Here is a 21,792-nt window from a genome sequence, read left to right on the forward strand (position 1 = left end):
AGTTCGAACAGAAGACTAATAGCTGGATTGGGCCAGCGTCTGATGTAGGTTGGATACTTTTCTAACAGACCTCGTATTTAACTGAAATTGCTGATCTAAACAACCAATGATTTATAAAGGAAAATCGTGGAAATCATCGGGGTGACGAAATCTTTACATACAACTGTCGGATCAAATGGTAGATTTCCACAAGCATCTCACACATAAACACACACACACACATTTTAAAAATTAAAAAACAAAAACAGTTCTGATCACCTACACTCTGTAGGTCAACAAAAATACAGGCATAGAAAAGCTGTGCAAATAGTTTAAGGTCAGAAAATGTGTGTGTGTGTGTGTGTGTGTGTGTGTGTGTGTGTGTGTGTGTGTGTGTGTGTGTGTGTGTGTGTGTGTGTGTGTGTGTGTGTGTGTGTGTGTGTGTGTGTGTGTGTGAGCAGTAGAGATTATGTTTCCCTCAGACTGCAGCTTCCGTCACTCACAGTGTCTCTGGCTGTTGACGGATTATTGCAAGAAAAGTAGCGACACAGTGAATAGGTCTGAAGGAGATCAGCTGACTTTGTCAGATTTTAATTGACTTGCTAAACTGTTGCTGAGCAGTTTACCAACGTGAACGATGGGACCTTAAGATTTGCATTTTTGATGCTTTAGTGTGTGTGGAGGGTCACCAAAGATACAAAGGACTTCTTGCTTCATTCACACAGATTCTGGATTTATGACTTGACAGGAAACTTATTCTCTTCTTACCCTTTTTTTTTTTTAAGTATACCTCAGTTTTCTACCTGGAAAAATTCTTTTTTTTCCCCCAAAGAAATCCAGAGAGTGTCTGTGAGACAATGGCAGAGGACTACACACACACCGGCATGTCAGAGTTTATCAAAGGTACGTTTATTAATGAATTCTATAGCACCTGATTGACGTATTGACTATATGTCAATCAGGTGCTGCTTTTTTAAGTTGTTTGTCACGGAATGTTGAGAAAATACTTCGGACACATGTAAATACAGTCCAACATGAGAACACAGAAGTAAAAATAAAATAATGGAACACTCTAACTGAATATACCCTTACTAATTATAATGCATGTGGGTGTGAATGAGTTTGTTTGTCTCCATGTGGCCCTGCAATAGACTGGCATCCTGTCCAGGGTGTACCCCCCCACACACACACACAAACACCCTATGAGTGAAACGATAGGCTCTAGCTGCACCCCCCCATTACCTTTGTGTGGAGTAAGTGGGTATGGCAAATGAATGAATGAATACATCATATATACATATCATTTATACATATGATATATACAACCTACCATCCCTGGTTCTCAAGACCAGGCACCTAAGTGGCTCTACTGTACTCTTTTCTACTCTTCTGTTTTACTCTTCCTTTTAGATATTTAGATATACCTTAGTATACTAGCATAGTTCCACCTTAGAAATGAAATATAATATATAAGATATACCTTAATGAATTTTCTTATATATATAGCTGTCCTGTGAGACCAAAACGGAGGTGTTCCTTTGTCTCGCTCCATCAGCAAATCGGTTGTGATGCGCGAAGCCTCCGCTCGGCTTTCCATGACAAAATCTCTTGTTAAAAGTGAAATCTGCCGGAAAATGGCTGATGTCCAGCTCTTGTGATAACCAGAGAAAGTGCACACGGCGGTCTTGTATCCACAGAGCCATCCGTTTAGAAATGATCTGGTGGTTTGTGGCTCTCGATGGCGGCACGGAGCACGGCACGCCGAGCGTCCTTAAAGCTGTAGTAACACTCCTTATTCTCTGTGAAGCCTGTAAATTTTTCACTGAAAGCCAGATAAATTTTTCTAATGGTTTCCAGCTGCCAGTCTCTAACAGTTTCTGAAAAAATTCTGATGGAAAAAAAGCCCAAATCATTCCGCCATTTCCTGACAATGAAAATCCGCCGAGGGGCTGGACCACTCCTCACTCAAAGCCTGCTCACAGGCGAATGATGCAACCGACAGGCGTGGAAAAACTCACGCATGCGCACGAGGGTTCAAGCTTGTCTGACGCAATCACACGTGATTCAAATCCATATGGGTTTTGAAAAAAATAATAAGGTCGGATACTTTTCTAATAGACCTCGTATATTCAGATGTACATTTTCTTCACATACAGACACACTTCTGCTGGCCAACTCCAGGAATTCACTGATCTTACAACTACTCCAGGACCATCGCAAACACAGACACACAGATTCCTCACTCTGCTCCTCAAGGTGCAATCAGGGTATCCACTGATTCCGCAGAGATCACCATCATCAACAAAGTGAAGGTCCATCAACTTTTCACACCAACAAAGGTGGCTAAGCCTTGAATAGTGAAGGAGCTAGAATTAACATCCCTAAACATCATTATTTCTTGGTAAAAACTTATACCCCTGTCACAATAGAAGCTGAATGAGCCAGAATGCTATCCGAATGAAAATTAGACGTACATTCCGGAGCAGTCGAGGTGCATTCTAAAACTCCAGCTGCATTCTGAGTGCATTCCAAACAGTCAGACCCATTCCTGTGGCCAGCACAAATGTTTGGGTCATGTTCAAAACATTTGAGGTGTAGTTGAGGTGGAAAAATATTGAACAGCAGTTGAGGTGGACTCTGATTGCATTCTGACTGCGTTCTAAATACTCTCACTGCATCTAAACAGCATTTGAAACAATTTGATTACATTCGAGGGGATGTCAAAATGTTCAGGGCACATCAAATCCTGCCGGCATGTACGGAATGTGGCACAGAGCTGTCAAACAGCACCTCCAGTGTGATCTGATTGGGGTGCAAGGACTTGCCCAAACTGAGTCAGATTGACCCACACTGTCTCTGGTTATGTGTACTGTATCTTAAGTATGTATATATGTCATGGTGGTGTTTTGTGGCATCCTGGACAATATGGACATGTGCACTCCCCAGAATGGCACATGAAAAGCAAATTGCACTGTGGGGCTGTGATGTCACATTGCACCACTGCCCTGTGGGGCTGTGATGTGAGATCGCACCGCTGCCCTGTGAGGCTGTGATGTCCGATCACACCACTGCCCTGTGAGGCTGTGATGTCAGATCGCAACCGCTGCCCTTGATGCTGTGATGTCAGACTCGCACCGCTGCCCTATGAGGCTGTGATGTCCGATCACACCACTGCCCTATGAGGCTGTGATGTCAGATCGCACCGCTGCCCTATGAGGCTGTGATGTCTGATCACACCACTGCCCTGTGAGGCTGTGATGTCAGATCGCACCGCTGCCCTATGAGGCCTGTGATGTCCCGATCGCACCACTGCCCTATGAGGCTATGATGTCCGATCACAACCACTGCCCTGTGGGCTGTGATGTCAGATCAACACCGCTGCCCTATGAGGATCTGATGTCAGATCGCACCGCTGCCCTATGAGGCTGTGATGTCAGATCGCACCGCTGCCCTATGAGGCTGTGATGTCAGATCACACCGCTGCCCTATGAGGCTGTGATGTCCGATCACACCACTGCCCTGTGAGGCTGTGATGTCAGATCGCACCGCTGCCCTATGAGGCTGTGATGTCAGATCGCACCATTGTCCTGTGAGGCTGTGATGTCAGATCGCACCTCTGCCCTGTGAGGCTGCGATGTCAGATCGCACCGCTGCCCTGTAGACATGTGCGTGCACTGGAAATGACAGCTGCACATGGAGGTGATCTGATGACTGTGACAAACTGATCTCTCGCCTTCACATGCACCACAATGATGCAGACATCAGGGGAACCTGCATTACATGATTACAGTCATACGTTGGATGTCTTTCAAAATCCACTAGAGAGACACGTCAGATCTTGGAGGGGCAGACGACAATGCTGCTCTTCCCCTCCTCTACCCATGTTGCATTTCAGACCTTCAGACTTCAGGCAATCAGACCGTACACATACGGCATTCAAAGTGCATTCTTCATATTCTTACTGTATTCGAACAGCATTCTAGGTATTCCTACTGTGTTCCAACCACATTTGGACTACATTCAGAGGCTTACACATTTTTGAGGAGGGTTTCGCCACATTCTAATACCCCCATCACACATACGTCGGTTGAGGCCGAATTGCATCAGAATGACACATCAGGCCACAATCGGGAAATACTGAATTTCAGACTGAAGACAAATGGACGGCAGTCTGTGAGCATCTACATATTTGGTCCCATTCCGCTCGGACTGTAACGAGTGTTTGGCGCCATCGAGGATGGAATGTACATCTGACTGCGGTCTATATGCAGATTTTGCATCATCTGATCACAGTCTACATATTCTCATGGCATCAAATCAACATCTGAAATGATCTGATCACGGCTGATTGAGCTCTGAGATCGATCGTTCACAGCAAGCCTGTCGGCATGTTGTGGGATGTCCCCTCCACTGGACCCTGCAGGCATTCATCATATACAGTGAATGTGAACAGCGCACAATCAACCCGAAAGTACCGTGTGCCACTGCGCCTCTCCGTGGTCTCATGTGCAGTAATGCATCATAGCGCACGTCAGGCACGGAGCTGAACGGATCTCACCCTTAATAATACGCATGTTATTACCTGATCACCATCTAAACTCTGTCGGAGATGTGATGTGGAACTGTATCCCAGGCCGTGACAATGTTATTAAACATGAAACTCACTGCACAGAACCAGGACAGCGCAGAGTGCATAGGAACCAAACCACAGCCTATGGTGAAAAGCCTCTCACCAGGCGCTGTGTGCTGCAAATAACCACACAAAAATTAAATTCCATGTGATAATCCAACCGACATCATGGTGTACAGACTTGCGTTGTGCTCCTGAAGTGAGCAAAAAAGAAAAAAGAAATTAAAGTCCGCTGGAAAGGCTGCATCTGATGCATGGTGTGACTGCTTGGCCCACTACCAGCAAACTTTTAGCAAAGGTGTCCAGTGCGCCCTGCGTGCATGCACATTTAGTGGCTCATGCAGCCCTTATGAACACACACACATACACACACACATACACACAGACACACAGCTGAGTGATAATTTCAGCCCCACGCATGTCACAATAATTTATAAACATTGTAGTGGTGATCAGTGTAGTTCTGATGGTGATCATGTAATAACATGCATATTATTAAGGGTGAGATCCGTTCAGCCGTTCACTAGTTTAAAAGGGCTTTAAAATTGCTGGAATCACAACAGTGCATTTTATTGGTTAAATATGCTTATCTTTTACGAGCGAGTACATTTTACACGTTACTGTGTTCGGATAAAAAATTTATACACTTATTTCCTAAGCTAACTTGGTCAAGAATCATTCATTGAATAAAACTGAAAGTGAAGTGCAACAGGGCTCACAACTTGGCGGGGTTAAGTCATCCCCACCCACGGAACTGTCGCTTTATGTGACGAGGCTCACAATTAAACAAGACCGCACATCTCGACAGAGCACCGGCATTCTTACACAGCTGTTGGAATATCTGTCACTCCCAAATGTGTCTTGAATTTTGGCTTTTTTGTTTCCATGCTGGCTGATTCTGCTTGATTCCTGCTCATTCCTACTAAGTGATTCTGCCTCCACTCAAGACAGCGTTCCATATCGTTACATAAGCTGGCTTTGATATCCAGCAACTTGTTGGGGAGCCAGCAAATTCTCTTTTTCCGGTGAAGTGAATCAAATGCTTTATGAAAATCAACATACGTAAGAAGCATTGGTAATATTTGTGCTTGTGTTAAAATTAAATTTAAAGAGCTATGATCCAGTTGATGTCTGACCTGTTACTTACTTATGGTTGCTGAGTGGCAAGTAATTGAGACTGAATCCTGTTAAGAATAATCCTCACAAACACCTTTCCCGTCACAGAGGGCAGCGTAATACCCCTATAAATATTCCAATCCATGGGATCACCTTTTCCTTTTCAGACTTGGACAACAACTGCTTTCTTCCAGTCCACAGAGATTCATCTGTCTCCCAGATTGAAACAAGGATTGTTTGCAATGGCAAGAGAACAGCATCACCACCTGCCAATATCACACATCCTTGGATCTTTCCCACCCACAGCTGCTTCACAATTTTTGGAATTTTACTAACATTTGGTGGTTTACAGCACACTGGAATATTTGCCAGAGGAACACTTGAAAGGGAGGGAGGTGTCAAAAAATAAAAAAATATATAAAGGAGGATCAGCCTTATACAGCTGTTCAAAGTATCTACCCAACATGACAGCACACCAGAGGCATCTCTCAGGACTGAACCGTCACCCACCATGACTGGTGGGATGAGCTACAGGTTTGTGTGGAAAAAAAAGTCCTTTGATTCCTCTGTATGCAGGCCAAGGGTCACTAGACCAAACCAAAGAGGGTGAGTCACCTGAATACAGATACCTCCAACAGGCATCTCCTTATCTGATCTTGGGGCCATCGCAGTCCACGTTTTCAGCCTCCGGTACTGCCTGGAATTTCCATGAAGACACAACCAGCCTGTCAGCAGACATTTTCACATTATGCAAAATGAAAAAAAATTCCCAAGAGAAGGAGAAAGAGAGAGAGAGACAGAGAGAGGGAGGGAGAGAGAGAGAATTCAGCGTATAAAATACAGTATGAAACAATGATCTTAAAAAATACATTAAAAATGTATCCCAAATGTGTGATGACATCACCCCCCATGTTCTTAAATTCTTAAATGGTAAATGGACTGCATTTATATAGAGCTTTTCCATCTGCACCAGAAGCTCAAAGGGCTTTACAATTATGCCTCACATTCACCCAAACACACTCACACATAGGGATGGGTATTGATAAGATTTTATTGATATCGTTACTATTATCAATTCTGCTTTATCAATGCAATTCCTTCTCGATTCCCTTATCGATACCTCTCGTGAATTTTTTTGTGTACTAAAACTAGGCTTTACAGGTTTTCTATGTCAACAAGATTTTATTGATTCTTAAAGTAAATAAATGTGAAATTGGTCACTGGATCCTTAAACTCTGGACATAATAAACTCTACATGGTGGATCCTTGATCTGTGGACATAAATAAAAATCTGTAGTTTTTGTCAAAAGCATTTCCTTTCAGACATTATTGGCATGAATGTCTTTCCATACATCTGAGTTAAGCTTTTTCAGCTGGCTGTGCTGCATGGATGTAATTCATAAAGAATGCAGGACGTCTCATTTTGCAAGGAAAAAACGTTTTAGCTGATTGTAGTTTATTGTCATTATTACAGCATTTGGAAAGAGGTGTCATTTTATTTAAAGCGGCAGTTCACTTTGAATCTATTAATTTCGCCTGGACTCTGTCTTGGCAGAGAGCCACACAGGGTCTGCAATCAACATAGAGAAATGATCATTTTCCTGACAAACACCTCAAAAACAATGGCTGCTCTCAAGGAACGATAAGGGAATTGTTAAGTAAAAACACTATTGATATCGGTGTATCAAATCATTTCTTAACAATATACCCGAAAAGAACCGGTTCTCGATACCGAACCTTACTCACACACCAAGGTGCTGCCATGCAAGGCGCCCACTACACACCAGGAGCAACTCAGGGGGCACCTCCACCAGACTCTTCATGACTGCCACTTTGCACGAGCCACGTGTGCACCATGTTGAGTTCAAAAATTTTTTAGAGAGTGTTTGTGACACCTGGCTTAAAAAAAATGTCTCTGATTAACTCCTCAACCTGAAAATGGATAATTAATGTGCGTGCGTGTGTGTGTTACAGACCGGCTGTACTTTGTCACTCTCCAAGTCAAACCAAAGAACACCAGTGACACAAGCTACTTCAGCACAGACGATGAGTTCATATACGAGAGGTAAGTTTGTGTCATCAAACACAAACACGACTTCTCTAAGAAGGAGAAATGTGAGCCATAAGAAATAAAATCACTTTTGTGTGTGTGTGTGTTCAGCTGAAAGCAGCTGGTTCACCAGCTCACAGTAAACCAGTGTTTGTGATCCGACACTGAGAAATGGGTCAAGATGAGCTCAGTGGATTCATGATGCACAGGGATTTAGGTCAAACATTGGATAATGTCAATCTAGGGAACACGTCATTGTCTCAGCCCACCAATAGACACTCAGTAAAGCCCAAACAAAATCACATTCTACAAAATTATGCAATGTAATTTGTAATAAACACACATATGTTCACAACAACTGGCTTTTCAATTTAGGTGCAACTCCAAAAATAAAAAATAAAACGCAATGCTAAAATCCCCTCGGCCGTATGAGTCTAATTTGGAATTTGCAGTTGCTTAATTGGTATCACAGTGCAATATATATATATACACTCAACAAAAATATAAACGCAACACTTTTGGTTTTGCTCCCATTTTGTATGAGATGAACTCAAAGATCTAAAACTTTTTCCACATACACAATATCACCATTTCCCTCAAATATTGTTCACAAACCAGTCTAAATCTGTGATAGTGAGCACTTCTCCTTTGCTGAGATAATCCATCCCACCTCACAGGTGTGCCATATCAAGATGCTGATTAGACACCATGATTAGTGCACAGGTGTGCCTTAGACTGCCCACAATAAAAGGCCACTCTGAAAGTTGCAGTTTTATCACACAGCACAATGCCACAGATGTTGCAAGATTTGAGGGAGCGTGCAATTGGCATGCTGACAGCAGGAATGTCAACCAGAGCTGTTGCTCGTGTATTGAATGTTCATTTCTCTACCATAAGCCATCTCCAAAGGTGTTTCAGAGAATTTGGCAGTACATCCAACCAGCCTCACAACTGCAGACCACGTGTAACCACACCAGCCCAGGACCTCGACATCCAGCATGTTCACCTCCAAGATCGTCTGAGACCAGCCACTCGGACAGCTGCTGAAACAATCGGTTTGCATAACCAAAGAATTTCTGCACAAACTGTCAGAAACCGTCTCAGGGAAGCTCATCTGCATGCTCGTCGTCCTCATCGGGGTTTCGACCTGACGCCAGTTCGTCGTCGTAACCGACTTGAGTGGGCAAATGCTCACATTCGCTGGCATTTGACACGTTGGAGAGGTGTTCTCTTCACGGATGATGCGAAGGAGATGTGTTGCACTGCATGAGGCAAATGGTGGTCACACCAGATACTGACTGGTATCCCCCCAATAAAACAAAACTGCACCTTTCAGAGTGGCCTTTTATTGTGGGCAGTCTAAGGCACACCTGTGCACTAATCATGGTGTCTAATCAGCATCTTGGTATGGCACACCTGTGAGGTGGGTTGGATTATCTCAGCAAAGGAGAAGTGCTCACTATCACAGATTTAGACTGGTTTGTGAACAATATTTGAGGGAAATGGTGATATTGTGTATGTGGAAAAAGTTTTAGATCTTTGAGTTCATCTCATACAAAATGGGAGCAAAACCAAAAGTGTTGCGTTTATATTTTTGTTGAGTATATATATATATATATATAAATACTCAACAAAAAAAACGCAACACTTTTGGTTTTGCTCCCATTTTGTATGAGATGAACTCAAAGATCTAAAACTTTTTCCACATACACAATATCAACATTTCCCTCAAATATTGTTCACAAACCAGTCTAAATCTGTGATAGTGAGCACTTCTCCTTTGCTGAGATAATTCATCCCACCTCACAGGTGTGCCATATAAAGATGCTGATTAGACACCATGATTAGTGCACAGGTGTGCTTTAGACTGCCCACAATAAAAGGCCACTCTGAAAGGTGCAGTTTTGTTTTATTGGGGGGGGATACCAGTCAGTATCTGGTGTGACCACCATTTGCCTCATGCAGTGCAACACATCTCCTTCGCATAGAGTTGATCAGGTTGTCAATCGTGGCCTGTGGAATGTTGGTCCACTCCTCTTCAATGGCTGTGCAAAGTTACTGGATATTGGCAGGAACTGGTACACGCTGTCGTATACGCCGGTCCAGAGCATCCCAAACATGTTCAATGGGTGACATGTCCGATGAGTATGCCGGCCATGCAAGAACTGGGACATTTTCAGCTTCCAAGAATTGTGTACAGATCCTTGCAACATGGGGCCGTGCATTATCCTGCTGCAACATAAGGTGATGTTCTTGGATGTATGGCACAACAATGGGCCTCAGGATCTCATCATGGTATCTTTGTGCATTCAAAACGCCATCAATAAAATGCACCTGTGTTCTTCGTCCATAACAGACGCCTGCCCATACCATAACCCCACCGCCACCATGGGCCACTTGATCCACAACATTGACATCAGAAAACCGCTCACCCACACAACGCCACACACGCTGTCTGCCATCTGCCCTGGACAGTGTGAACCGGGATTCATCCGTGAAGAGAACACCTCTCCAACATGCCAAACGCCAGCGAATGTGAGCATGTACCCACTCAAGTCGGTTACGACGACGAACTGGAGTCAGGTTGAGACCCCGATGAGGATGACGAGCATGCAGATGAGCTTCCCTGAGACGGTTTCTGACAGTTTGTGCAGAAATTCTTTGGTTATGCAAACCGATTGTTTCAGCAGCTGTCTGAGTGGCTGGTCTCAGACGATCTTGGAGGTGAACATGCTGGATGTGGAGGTCCTGGGCTGGTGTGGTTACACGTGGTCTGCGGTTGTGAGGCTTGTTGGATGTACTGCCAAATTCTCTGAAACGCCTTTGGAGACGGCTTATGGTAGAGAAATGAACATTCAATACATGAGCAACAGCTCTGGTTGACATTCCTGCTGTCAGCATGCCAATTGCACGCTCCCTCAAATCTTGCGACATCTGTGGCATTGTGCTGTGTGATAAAACTGCACCTTTCAGAGTGGCCTTTTATTGTGGGCAGTCTAAGGCACACCTGTGCACTAATCATGGTGTCTAATCAGCATCTTGATATGGCACACCTGTGAGGTGGGATGGATTATCTCAGCAAAGGAGAAGTGCTCACTATCACAGATTTAGACTGGTTTGTGAACAATATTTGAGGGAAATGGTGATATTGTGTATGTGGAAAAAGTTTTAGATCGTTGAGTTCATCTCATACGAGGTCTGTCCGTAAAGTATCGTACCTTTTTATTTCTTTCAAAAACTATATGGATTTCATTCATATGTTTTTACGTCAGACATGCTTGAACCCTCGTGCGCATGCGTGAGTTTTTCCATGCCTGTCGGTGACGTCATTCGCCTGTGAGCACGCCTTGTGGAAGGAGTGGTCCCGCCCCCTCGTCGGATTTTCATTGTCTGGAAATGGCGGAATGAAAAGGACTTTTTTTCCATCAGAATTTTTTCAGAAGCTGTTAGAGACTGGCACCTGGAAACCATTCGAAAAATTTATCTGGCTTTCAGTGAAAATTTTACGGGCTTCACAGAGAATAAGGACTTTAACTACAGGTTTAAGGACCCCTTTAAAGGACGGTCGGTGCGCCGCGACTGTGGGCTGCGACGATAGCGGCACAAACCACTGATCATTTCTAAGCTGATGGCTCGGTGGATACGAGACCGTCGTGTGCTCTTTCTCTGGTTATCACAAGACCTGGACATCAGCCATTTTCCGGCAGATTTCACTTTTAACAAGAGATTTGTCAGGGAAAGCCGCGCGGAGGCTTCGCGCGTCACGACCGATTCGCTGATGAAACGAGACAAAGGAACACCTCCGTTTCGGAGTGTTAGAGGACAAGTTGGGACATGTCCAGCTCTCCACAAGTTCTTTTATACTCACTGGGCTGGTAAGCACTGAAAGCCGAGATAGACATGTCCCAACTTGTTCTCTAACACTCCGAAACGGAGGTGTTCCTTTGATGGAAAAAAAGTCCTTTTCATTCCGCCATTTCCAGACAATGAAAATCCGACGAGGGGGCGGGACCACTCCTTCCACAAGGCGTGCTCACAGGCGAATGACGTCACCGACAGGCGTGGAAAAACTCACGCATGCGCACGAGGGTTCAAGCATGTCTGACGTAAAAACATATGAATGAAATCCATATAGTTTTTGAAAAAAATAAAAAGGCACGATACTTTACGGACAGACCTCGTACAAAATGGGAGCAAAACCAAAAGTGTTGCGTTTATATTTTTGTTGAGTGAATTCAATAATTTTTTATTTCAAATATCAAGGCACAAAATAAATAATAATAATAATAATAATATACAATAATATACACTATAAAGAAAACATAAACAAATGAATATTTGAAAAGGAGTGAGAAGTAAAAGTTATTTACTCCCACCCCTTGTCCCTAAGTAAATAACATAATCAACTTCCTTCCATCTCTTACATACATAGATACATACATGCCTGCATACAAGGTTTATAATATTAACTGTAAATACTGGGAGATGGTTACTAATGTCGTTCATTAATAATTCATTAATTGCCTTATTATCAATGTCATTTGTGAATATGATGTTAATGAGAGTAGCAGAAATAGATGTAATCCAACTGGGTCTGGTGATTCTGGGAAAAAAGCACATACTGTACATTGTATTGATAAATTCATTTGTAGGTTTATGGTTGCTGGCATTTACATATACAGTGTATTTGTACAGTGTAAGTATTTGATCCACTGTCGGTTTTACAGGTTTCCCCATCTACAAAGAATGGAGAGGTCTATAATTTTTATCGTAGGTACACTTCAACTGTGACAGACAGAATAAAAAAAATAATAAAAATAAATAAATAAAAATAAAATCCAGAAAATCACATTGTATCATTTTTAAATAATTAATTTGCATTTATTACTACAATGTTTCTTCTGACTTTACACTGTATATGTTTGATATGTGGTTTCCAGCTACTTTTGTCATCTATAATTATCCCCAAAATTTAATTTCATGAACTCTCTCAATTTCTACCCACTCTACTTTTATCTTTACCTGTGCATTCATTCTACAATTTCCAAATAACATTTTTTGTCTTACCTAAATTAATGATAATCTATTACTCTCAAACCATATTTTTAATTTGTTCATCTCTGTAGTTATTTCCTCCTGTAATTGTACTATGTTATCCCAAGTGAAAAATATTAGTATAATTGACAAATACCACGAAATACAGTAGCTTAGAGACCTTATACATATCATTGATATACAAACTAAAGTATTTGGGGCCCAATACTGACCCCTGGGGGATACCACAAACAATGTCCAGGCATGATGAGGAACAATTACCCAACTTTACAAACTGCTGTCTCCCACTTAAATAGCTTTTGACTCAATCAAGCACAATTCCCGTAATACCACTTCTTTCTAGTTTACTGATTAATATGTCATAGTTGCGTGTGTCAAATGCTTTCAAGTCTATAAACACCCCTGCAGCATATTTCTTGTGGTCTACAGCATTTGTGATTAGTTCTATTGCTTCTGTTATTGCCAGTGTTGTTGATCTATTTGACCTAAATCCATACTGATTCTCTGCAAGTATGTTGTTTTTTTTTTCTAAGAATGAGTCCAAACTGTTGATAAAAAGTTTTTTCCAATATTTTTGAGAATTGTGTTAATAATGAGACCAGTCTATAGTTAGTGAAATTATGCTTGTTCCCAGTTTTGTATAGAGGTATGGCCTTGGCTATTTTCATTTTATTTAGAAATGAACCAGTTTGAAATGAAACATTACATATGTATGTTAATGGCTTGGAGATGCCATCAATTATCTTTTTCACTAGTGACGTATCAATTTCATTACAATCTGTAGATTTTTTTATTCTTGCTTTTTCTAACAATATCCAATATTCCTGTTCTGTCACAGCTTTAACAAATAAAGAACAAGGATTTCTCTCTGGTATATACTCTCTATATTTCCCAGTATCAGGGATTTGTTTTGCTAATTCAGGCCCAACTTTTACAAAGAATTCATTAAATCTATTAGCTACTTCATCCATGTTATAATTTTCTATATCCTTATCAATAAAATACTTAGGCAAACTATTGTGCATATTGCTGTTCCTTATAATATTATATAGTATCTTCCATGTTCCTTTAATGTTATTTTTATTATCCTCTAATATACTCTTATAATAATCTTTCTTACTTGCTCTTATAATATGAGTTAACTTATTTTTATATTTTTTATATTTATGTTCTGCCTCTTTAGTTCTCTGTCTAATGAAATCTCTGTAAAGTGTATTCTTCTTTTTACATGCATTTCATAACCCTATTGTCATCCATGGATAAATATTATATGCTTTTTTTTGTATTTCTTAACTGGACTGTGGTTATCATATAATAAAGCATGAACAACATTGTTATCATTATATACTGTATCCCAATTCTGTTCCAACAGTTCTTTTCTTAATGCATTTATGGATTCCTCTGTCTTTAATCGTCTGTATTCAGGTTTTACTGTCAATTTTTTTTTCCAAGGTTAATATTATTAACTGTAAATACTGTGAGATGGTTACTAATGTTGTTCATTAATAATCCACTAATTGCCTTATTATCAATGTCATTTGTGAATATGTTGTCAATGAGAGTAGCAGAAATAGATGTAATCCAACTGGGTCTGGTTATTCTGGGAAAAAAGCACATACTGTACATTGTATTGATAAATTCATTTGTCGGTTTATGGTTGTTGGCATTTACATATACAGTGCGGAAAATAAGTATTTGATCCACTGTCGGTTTTGCAAGTTTTCCCACTTACAAAGAATGGAGAGGTCTATAATGTTTATTGTACGTACACTTCAACTGTGACTGACAGATTTAAAATAATTAACTTGCATTTTATTGCTTGAAATAAGTAGTTGATACAACAGAAAAACAGAACTTAAAGAGTAGGTGGCACCAAAAAATGTGCACAAATAATCACCAAAAATGAGGAAATGTTGATCATTTTAAAAATCCTGAAAATTAAAAGTCGATGATAAGTGCGCAGGTGAAGGATAAACAAGAGCTGTCTGAAGCCTGCACTGTATTTCAGCCCTCAGCCGTGGCCATATTGTTGTGACATCATCGGGAGAACAGGACCTGCTGATTCAAGCCCAAATTAATTGCAAACATGGCTGAGGTCGAGCTGTTTTAGGACATTTTTTTTCTCATGAGGAGTGAGAAAATGACGGAGAACCGACCAGCGTTTGAAGGACCCAGTATAAAATAAGCAGAGCACGGTACAAAGGATAACTAAATTTAATGACATAACAGTGATGTGAAAAAAGACAACAAATGAGTGCGCGGTCTGGCGTGGTGGATTACGGTGCGCTCCTAGCAGCACAAACGGTCCGGAGCCAGAAACTGTTCGGACCCAAGGACCCCGCCGACACCCCCCAGGTGGCCGTGACAAACCGAGTCTGTGAAAGAAGAAATCATTATGTGAGTCCACACTCCACACACAGAGAGACCACTCAAAGGTGTACATAAACAGCAAACACTTCCTGGCTTAATCACTAATCAGCTTCCCTCCCTGCAGGCATGGAACAGTCAGTTCACATAACTCAACTGCAGTGGAAGCTGATTAAACAACTAACATAACAGCTCAATATAATAAGGTGTGAGGGACACCACATCTACTGACTGTTAGTCACAAAACCTAACGTACCTCAGGAAGTGTGCTGACGAGCGTGAGACCTCACCCCCTCCTCTTTCACAGACCATGCATCAAACCTGGACGTTCTCTGCATCCACTGATGATGAGATGGCTCTCGAGACGACGATCTCACCCGTCTGGTCACAAGGTCGAGTCTCTGGCAAATACACACTGTGTACTCCAGACTTAAATGCCACCATGTTCCAATCCGTGTAGATGCACCACAGCTGTGAGTCCTGACGAGCCGCACCTGATCAGCCTCAGGTGATCAGGGTGAGGTCCTGGTAACTCAGCCACATAGCCACTCAGTCCCAAATGCGCACCACCTGGAAGGAAAACCAAAAGACAGAAACAGAAGACAAACAAAAGCCAGCCAGGCACGCCAGCCACAACAAGGAGCTTTTTTTAAGTCCAGTCTGAAGGTGATTCTGAAGAAGCTGTGGGGGATACAGCTTTATGATTTTGAGCCTTATTTAGATGGCAATGAGGGAGACAAAACCTTGGAGGGAGACCTTCAGTCTGACAACAGTGATGATATTATCAGAATTCAGAACACAGAATGGTGATTATAAAAAAAAAAAGAAATAATGCAGGTGATTTCAGCATGTGGGCGGAGATGATAAACTGTTTTATTATTTTTTTCCCCAGCTCTGTGATCATAATCGGCTGATAAAAATTTCAAAAATTGACTGTCCTTGACATCAGAAAAAAGTGATGAGGAAGTGTAGATATTTTTTATTTGTTTTTGTTTTTTTCTTAGAAACAGGTACATACATTTCAAATCTGGAAAATGATACGAGGGACTGAAAATATCGGGCAAATAAGTATTTGATCCACTGTCGATTTTTTTGCAAGTATTCCCACTTACATAGAAAGGACAGGTATGTAATTTTTATCATAGGTAATCTTCAACTGTGAGAGACAGAATCGAAGAAAAAAAATCAGAAAATCACACTGTATGATTTTTAATTAATTAATTAGCATTTTATTGCATGAAGTATTTGATACAATAGAAAAACAGACCTTAATATTTGGTACAGAAACCTTTGTTTGCAGATACAGAGGTCAGATGTTTCCTGTAGTTCTTGACCAGCTTTGCACACACTGCAACAGGGATTTTGGTCCACACTTCCATAAAGATCTTCTCCAGATCTTTCAGGTTTAAAGTTTCAGCTCCCTCCAAAGATTTTCTATTGAGTTCAGGTCTGGAGACTGGCTCAGCCACTCCAGAACCTTGAAATGCTTCTTACGGAGCCCCTCCTTAGTTGCCCTGGCTGTGTGTTTGGGGTCATTGTCATGCTGGAAGACCCAGCCATGACCCATCTTCAATGCTCTTACTGAGGGAAGGAGGTTGTTTGCCAAAATCTCACAATACATGACCCCATCCATCCTCCCTTCAATACGGTGCAGTCATCCTGAAGCACCCCAAAAGTGATGTTTCCACCCCCATTCTTCACAGTTGGAATGGTGTCCTTGGGTTTGTTTTCATCCTTCAAACATGGCAAGTGGAGATGATGCCAAAAAGCTCTATTTTGGTCTCATCTGACCACATGACCTTCTCCTTTGCCTCCTCTGGATCATCCATATGGTCACTGGTGAACTTCAAACAGGCCTGGACATGTGCTGGCTTGAGCAGGGGGCCTTGCTGCCCTGCAGGATTTTAAACCATGACGGCATTGTGTGTTACTTAATGTAATCTATGTGACTGTGGTCCCAGCTCTCTTCAGGTCATTGACCAGGTCCCCCTGTGTTGTTCTGGACTTTCTCAGAATCATCCTTACCCCACGAGGTGAGATCTTGCATGGAGCCCAAAACCAGGGAAGATTGACAGTCATCATGTGTTGTTTCCTTCTCACCAAGCTACTTGCCTGTTCTCCTGTAGTCCATCTCAGCCTTGTGCAGGTCTACAGTTTTGTCCCTGGTGTGGTGTCCTTAGACAACACTTTGGTCTTGGCCATGGTGGACAGGTTGGCATGTGATTGATTGACTGTGTGGACAGGTGTCTTCTATACAGGTAACAAGTTCAAACAGGTGCAATTAGTACAGGTAAAGAGTGCAGAATAGGAGAGCTTCTTAAAGAAGAACTAACACATCTATGACAGCCAGAATTCTTGCTGGTTGGTAGGTGATAAAACATTTATTTCATGCAATAAAATGCAAACGAATTATTTAAAATCAAACAATGTAATTTTTCTGATTTTTCTTCTTTTTTCTTTTCTTTTGATTTTTGTCTCTCACAGTTGAAGTGTACCTATGATAAAAATTACAGACCTCTCCATTCTTTGTTGGTGGGAAAACTTGCATAATCGACAGTGGATCAAATACTTATTTTCCCCACTGTACGCATCATATTTTACCCCTTTAGCGCCTGCCTACAAACGAGACTGTGGTGCCCAATACTGACATTTGGAACCCCCACAGCTTAAACTTCATACCCAATCCAAACAAAACCTATGGATGATGTCATCGAGGGTTTGTCCAGGATATATGTGATCTTTGCACCAGACCTGACCTTTGCCTCATTTCTGCACTGATATAACCAAACACACTCAGTCCGTCCATCCAGTTTCTAATCTGTTTTTCATGTTAGGTGTCGCTGGGATTTGGATCATTGTTTAACTGGGGGGTGACGTACACCCCGCGGTCTGGCACAGTGTATCACTCACTGCTGTGCAGTGATTTGTGTTTCCAGAATGCACGCTGTTCTTTCACAGTGACGATGATGCTATGTCGCTGACTATAAGTGTCTTTGTGTTTCAGTTTCTATACAGACTTTGGTCCGCTCAGCTTGGCCGTGTTGTACAGGTACTGCTCCAAAGTCAACAGAAAGCTCAGGGTAAAAACTATACCTTCATACCTCATACACACATCTAAACATTAACATGTCTTATTAATCTCATAAAGTTACTGATTATTATTTCATTCTCACTTAAGTCCACCATGATGTCCAAAAAGAAATTGGTCCACTACACCAGTTACGACCAGAGGAAGAGGGCCAACGCTGCTGTTCTCATCGGTGCCTACGCTGTAAATATCAGCCAATCATTCACGCATTCATTCATTCATGCGCATGATCAGATTGTCATTCACGTATCTTCCTTCCTGCCAGGTAATCTATTTGCAAAGGAGTCCAGAAGATGCTTACAGGACTTTGATCTCAGAAAACAAAGCTGCTTACCTGTCCTTCAGGTACATCGTGCACAGACTGGCTGGTTTTGTCTTTTCAAGAGAGTCAGCTTTGACTAAACCACTCCTATGTTAACACCCACAAGGTATAAAAAGTGTTGTATGACTCATTTTAGGGGCCTTTTCACAAGATGGACACTGTCTGTGAGGGTCCCAGGCCTGGTTTCTAACGTGACCTTGAATAAACTCAAAATGAAGAATACAATGGTTTGGTTTTTGGTAAGGGGCAGAATTTTACATAAAAAGAACCAGGTAGAAATAACACTTAGCATTAATACGCACCGTCAGGCACTGGATTAAATAGAAATCAATGATTCGCTGACTTAAACTTGAGTTAAAGTGATCTGAAAATGCTGTTTTGTGCAGCATTCAGGTGCTGTGACAAGCTGACAAACGATTGGCAGCTTGTTAAATAAATAATAATAAATTGTGGCGTGAGCTTTCATAAATGTGTATTTTATGTAATATTAAAGCTGTGGGGAAAATTACTAAAATTGCTGAATAAAGGTGAGAAAATTATTTATTTTTTTGTGTCTCTGTATTCTGTAAAGAGTGACTTCAGTTTTACTGCCCGCTTTGTCGTGATAAATATCGCACCATTTAGCGATTCAGTTAGAAGTCTCACTTTCATAAGTCTTAATTTATCCTTTTTAATTAGCCTCAAGTTTTTTCTTCAAATCAGGTTTTCCATCCTGAGATATTCTGTCAGAGCAAATTCATAGAATGGAAATGTTTTTTCTCTCAATTTGGTGGGTCACATGACAGTCGCTTTGACATTGTATATTCTACTAATATAAGAATATATACTTATGAGATTAATTTATATATGATAGACTCCATATTCCAGTGTAGTGTTTTCAGATTTCTTTCAACTTGTTCCAGAAATTATTGAATAATCTTACTTTCACCCTGGACAATGTGGCTGTTTCATGTTATGTATTTTACAGTATTTGAAATTTTCGCAGAGAAGCCCTGTGTAAAAGCGATGCTGCAGCTGGGTTAAGAGCAGTCTTTAATGTTAATATCTTTAATAATATGCAAGCGTGCAAAGCTCTTACTTTTACCCCTGATTATTTCCAATCTTTAACTTAACTTCATCATGAAATTAATTAAGGATCAGACTAGTATCTTGTGTGTTGTGGCAGACATAGTGTGTTTGACAAACTGATGGTATTATTTTCTATCTTGCTTTATAACATCTAGACTGGGACCAACAAATTCATTCAAGTCTATGATATAAGTAGTCTGATCTTCTTCTGTATTTGTTTTGACAAATAGTGGCTGTACAAATGTGGGACAGAGTTTGAATAAATGTAACAGCACAGTAACAGCATGGAAAATGCAGATTTGATGAAACTCTCTTGAAAACATTGATCATGCCCATTGATTTCTATTTATGTCTGGTTGTTAGACGCCAACCAAGATGGCAGCCCTCTGGCAACAGCCAGCCAATGAGCGGATCCCCGTGGTCCTCCATCTAGTGATTCTAGTGATCAATGGCTTTCAAGAAAAGTGACTTGCCCCTAACCTGAACCTTTACCAGAAACTACCACATCTAATCCTTCAGACTAAGACAGTCACTGCTCCACTAGTGCTGGGAAACACCAACCTTAAAAAAAAAAACAAGGGTGATGAGAGCAAGTAAACTTGGAAAGATGTTGGACAGGTGTTCTCCAGGAACAGGGCTGGATAACACTGCATAAATGTAACCTACACCTAACCACATACCACAAGCAGTGACTGGTCAGGGCAAGCCTGTTAGCATGCGCTGGTGCTGGGCATCACCACATCCAACACACGATGGAACTATCCTGGGTTCTGGATGCTCCAAAGCAGGCTGTCAAGCAATCAACACCATTTTACAAAGTAACCATCTATCTACCAGAGTCAGGTGATACACAGGTGTCCCCGAGGCCTTTTACAGCTGCTGGGGTCCTGAATAATGAAGCACCAGTGATCTGGTGGGGCAAATAAAATATCACTACAAATCTGCAATTTTATTGTAAAAGATATCATGACAAGCTCAAATATTTTTTTAATCATGTATTTGTGGTTAGAATAAATTCAGCATGTAACAAAACACAGAAAGTGACACTGTGTGACATATAGTGGAGCAGAGATGTGTATAAATCACTATGATTGTGCAGTTTATGGTAAAATAATTAATTTATTTTTGCACACACATTGTTTGGTATTTAATAATAGCAATAATTTTAATAATAATAATTCCACCTTAGATTTTTCTCCCCAGGATAATAAACAACAATTCAAAACAGCCAAGTCATCCCATAGTACCATCAAAATGCTTTATTACAATATGTGACAGTGCATACACATGTGAAGCGATGTTTTCTATGTTTTCTCTATGTTCTCCATGTTTTCTCGATTCCAACCATAATTACATTGATAAACCAAGCAGCTCATCCCATACTTCCCTTTCCTCGGCCAAGTCCTCTAACTCTTCCTGGGGGATCTGGAGGCCTTGCCAAGACAGCTGGGAAACACAATCCCTCCAGCGTGTCCTGGGTCATCACTTGGGCCTCCTCCCTGGAAGGCCTCCCTAGGGAGATGACCAGGAGAAGGGTTCTAGCCATAGTTGGCGGCACCGGGCAGCCCGACCCGGTACTGCAAATTTCCACTCAGCTCTCGGGTTCAAATTGGCTGTGCAACCCAGCACAGAATATCTGAAAAATGAACTGAAATGTTGCTGAAAATGTACCAATTCAATCATATTTCAAGCTTATAGAGTCATAGTTTTACCAATTTAAACCAATAATTAAAGTAATATGAAATATATTTCTCATTTTCTTCATATCAAATCGCAAACAGCAGAGATCAGAGAGTCAGCGCGTTTTGTGGCCACAGAGCTGTGAAGGGCAGCAGCTGAAAACAGCATCTCTGCTCCACTCTGAACTGAAAAAAGCTATGAAAATCCTAAATTAAATAATCCAGAGGTCCTTCTGTATCTAATGATACATCCAGAAAGTTTATTTTACAGTTGAAAGGCGTTGTGCTTCCAACAAGCTCTGCATTTCAAAAACAACAGATGCATGAGTGATCAGAGAGAGGTGAGGAGAGGGAGGGAGAGAGACACAGATAGAGAGAGAGAAAGAGAGAGAGAGAGGAGGAGGAGGGGTGGAGAGGAGGAGGGGCACAGCATCAGTG

The 21,792-nt window shown here is 41.4% G+C and overlaps 1 protein-coding gene across 1 annotated transcript in view; it reads left to right on the forward strand.

The window, feature by feature from the left end:
• The first annotated feature begins 703 nt into the window (after positions 1 to 703).
• The window catches only part of LOC117521396 (dual specificity protein phosphatase CDC14AB-like), a 49,251-nt gene continuing 28,162 nt past the window's right edge, over positions 704 to 21,792 (forward strand). Inside the window, exons 1-5 of the mRNA XM_034182692.1 lie at positions 704 to 882; positions 7,700 to 7,790; positions 18,202 to 18,277; positions 18,376 to 18,468; positions 18,551 to 18,630. Coding sequence (XP_034038583.1) covers positions 837 to 882; positions 7,700 to 7,790; positions 18,202 to 18,277; positions 18,376 to 18,468; positions 18,551 to 18,630 — 386 coding nt within the window. The 5' untranslated portion in view covers positions 704 to 836. The remainder of the gene's footprint in view (positions 883 to 7,699; positions 7,791 to 18,201; positions 18,278 to 18,375; positions 18,469 to 18,550; positions 18,631 to 21,792) is intronic.

Source organism: Thalassophryne amazonica, chromosome 12 (assembly GCF_902500255.1).
Source record: "Thalassophryne amazonica chromosome 12, fThaAma1.1, whole genome shotgun sequence".
NCBI classification, from domain to species: domain Eukaryota; kingdom Metazoa; phylum Chordata; class Actinopteri; order Batrachoidiformes; family Batrachoididae; genus Thalassophryne; species Thalassophryne amazonica.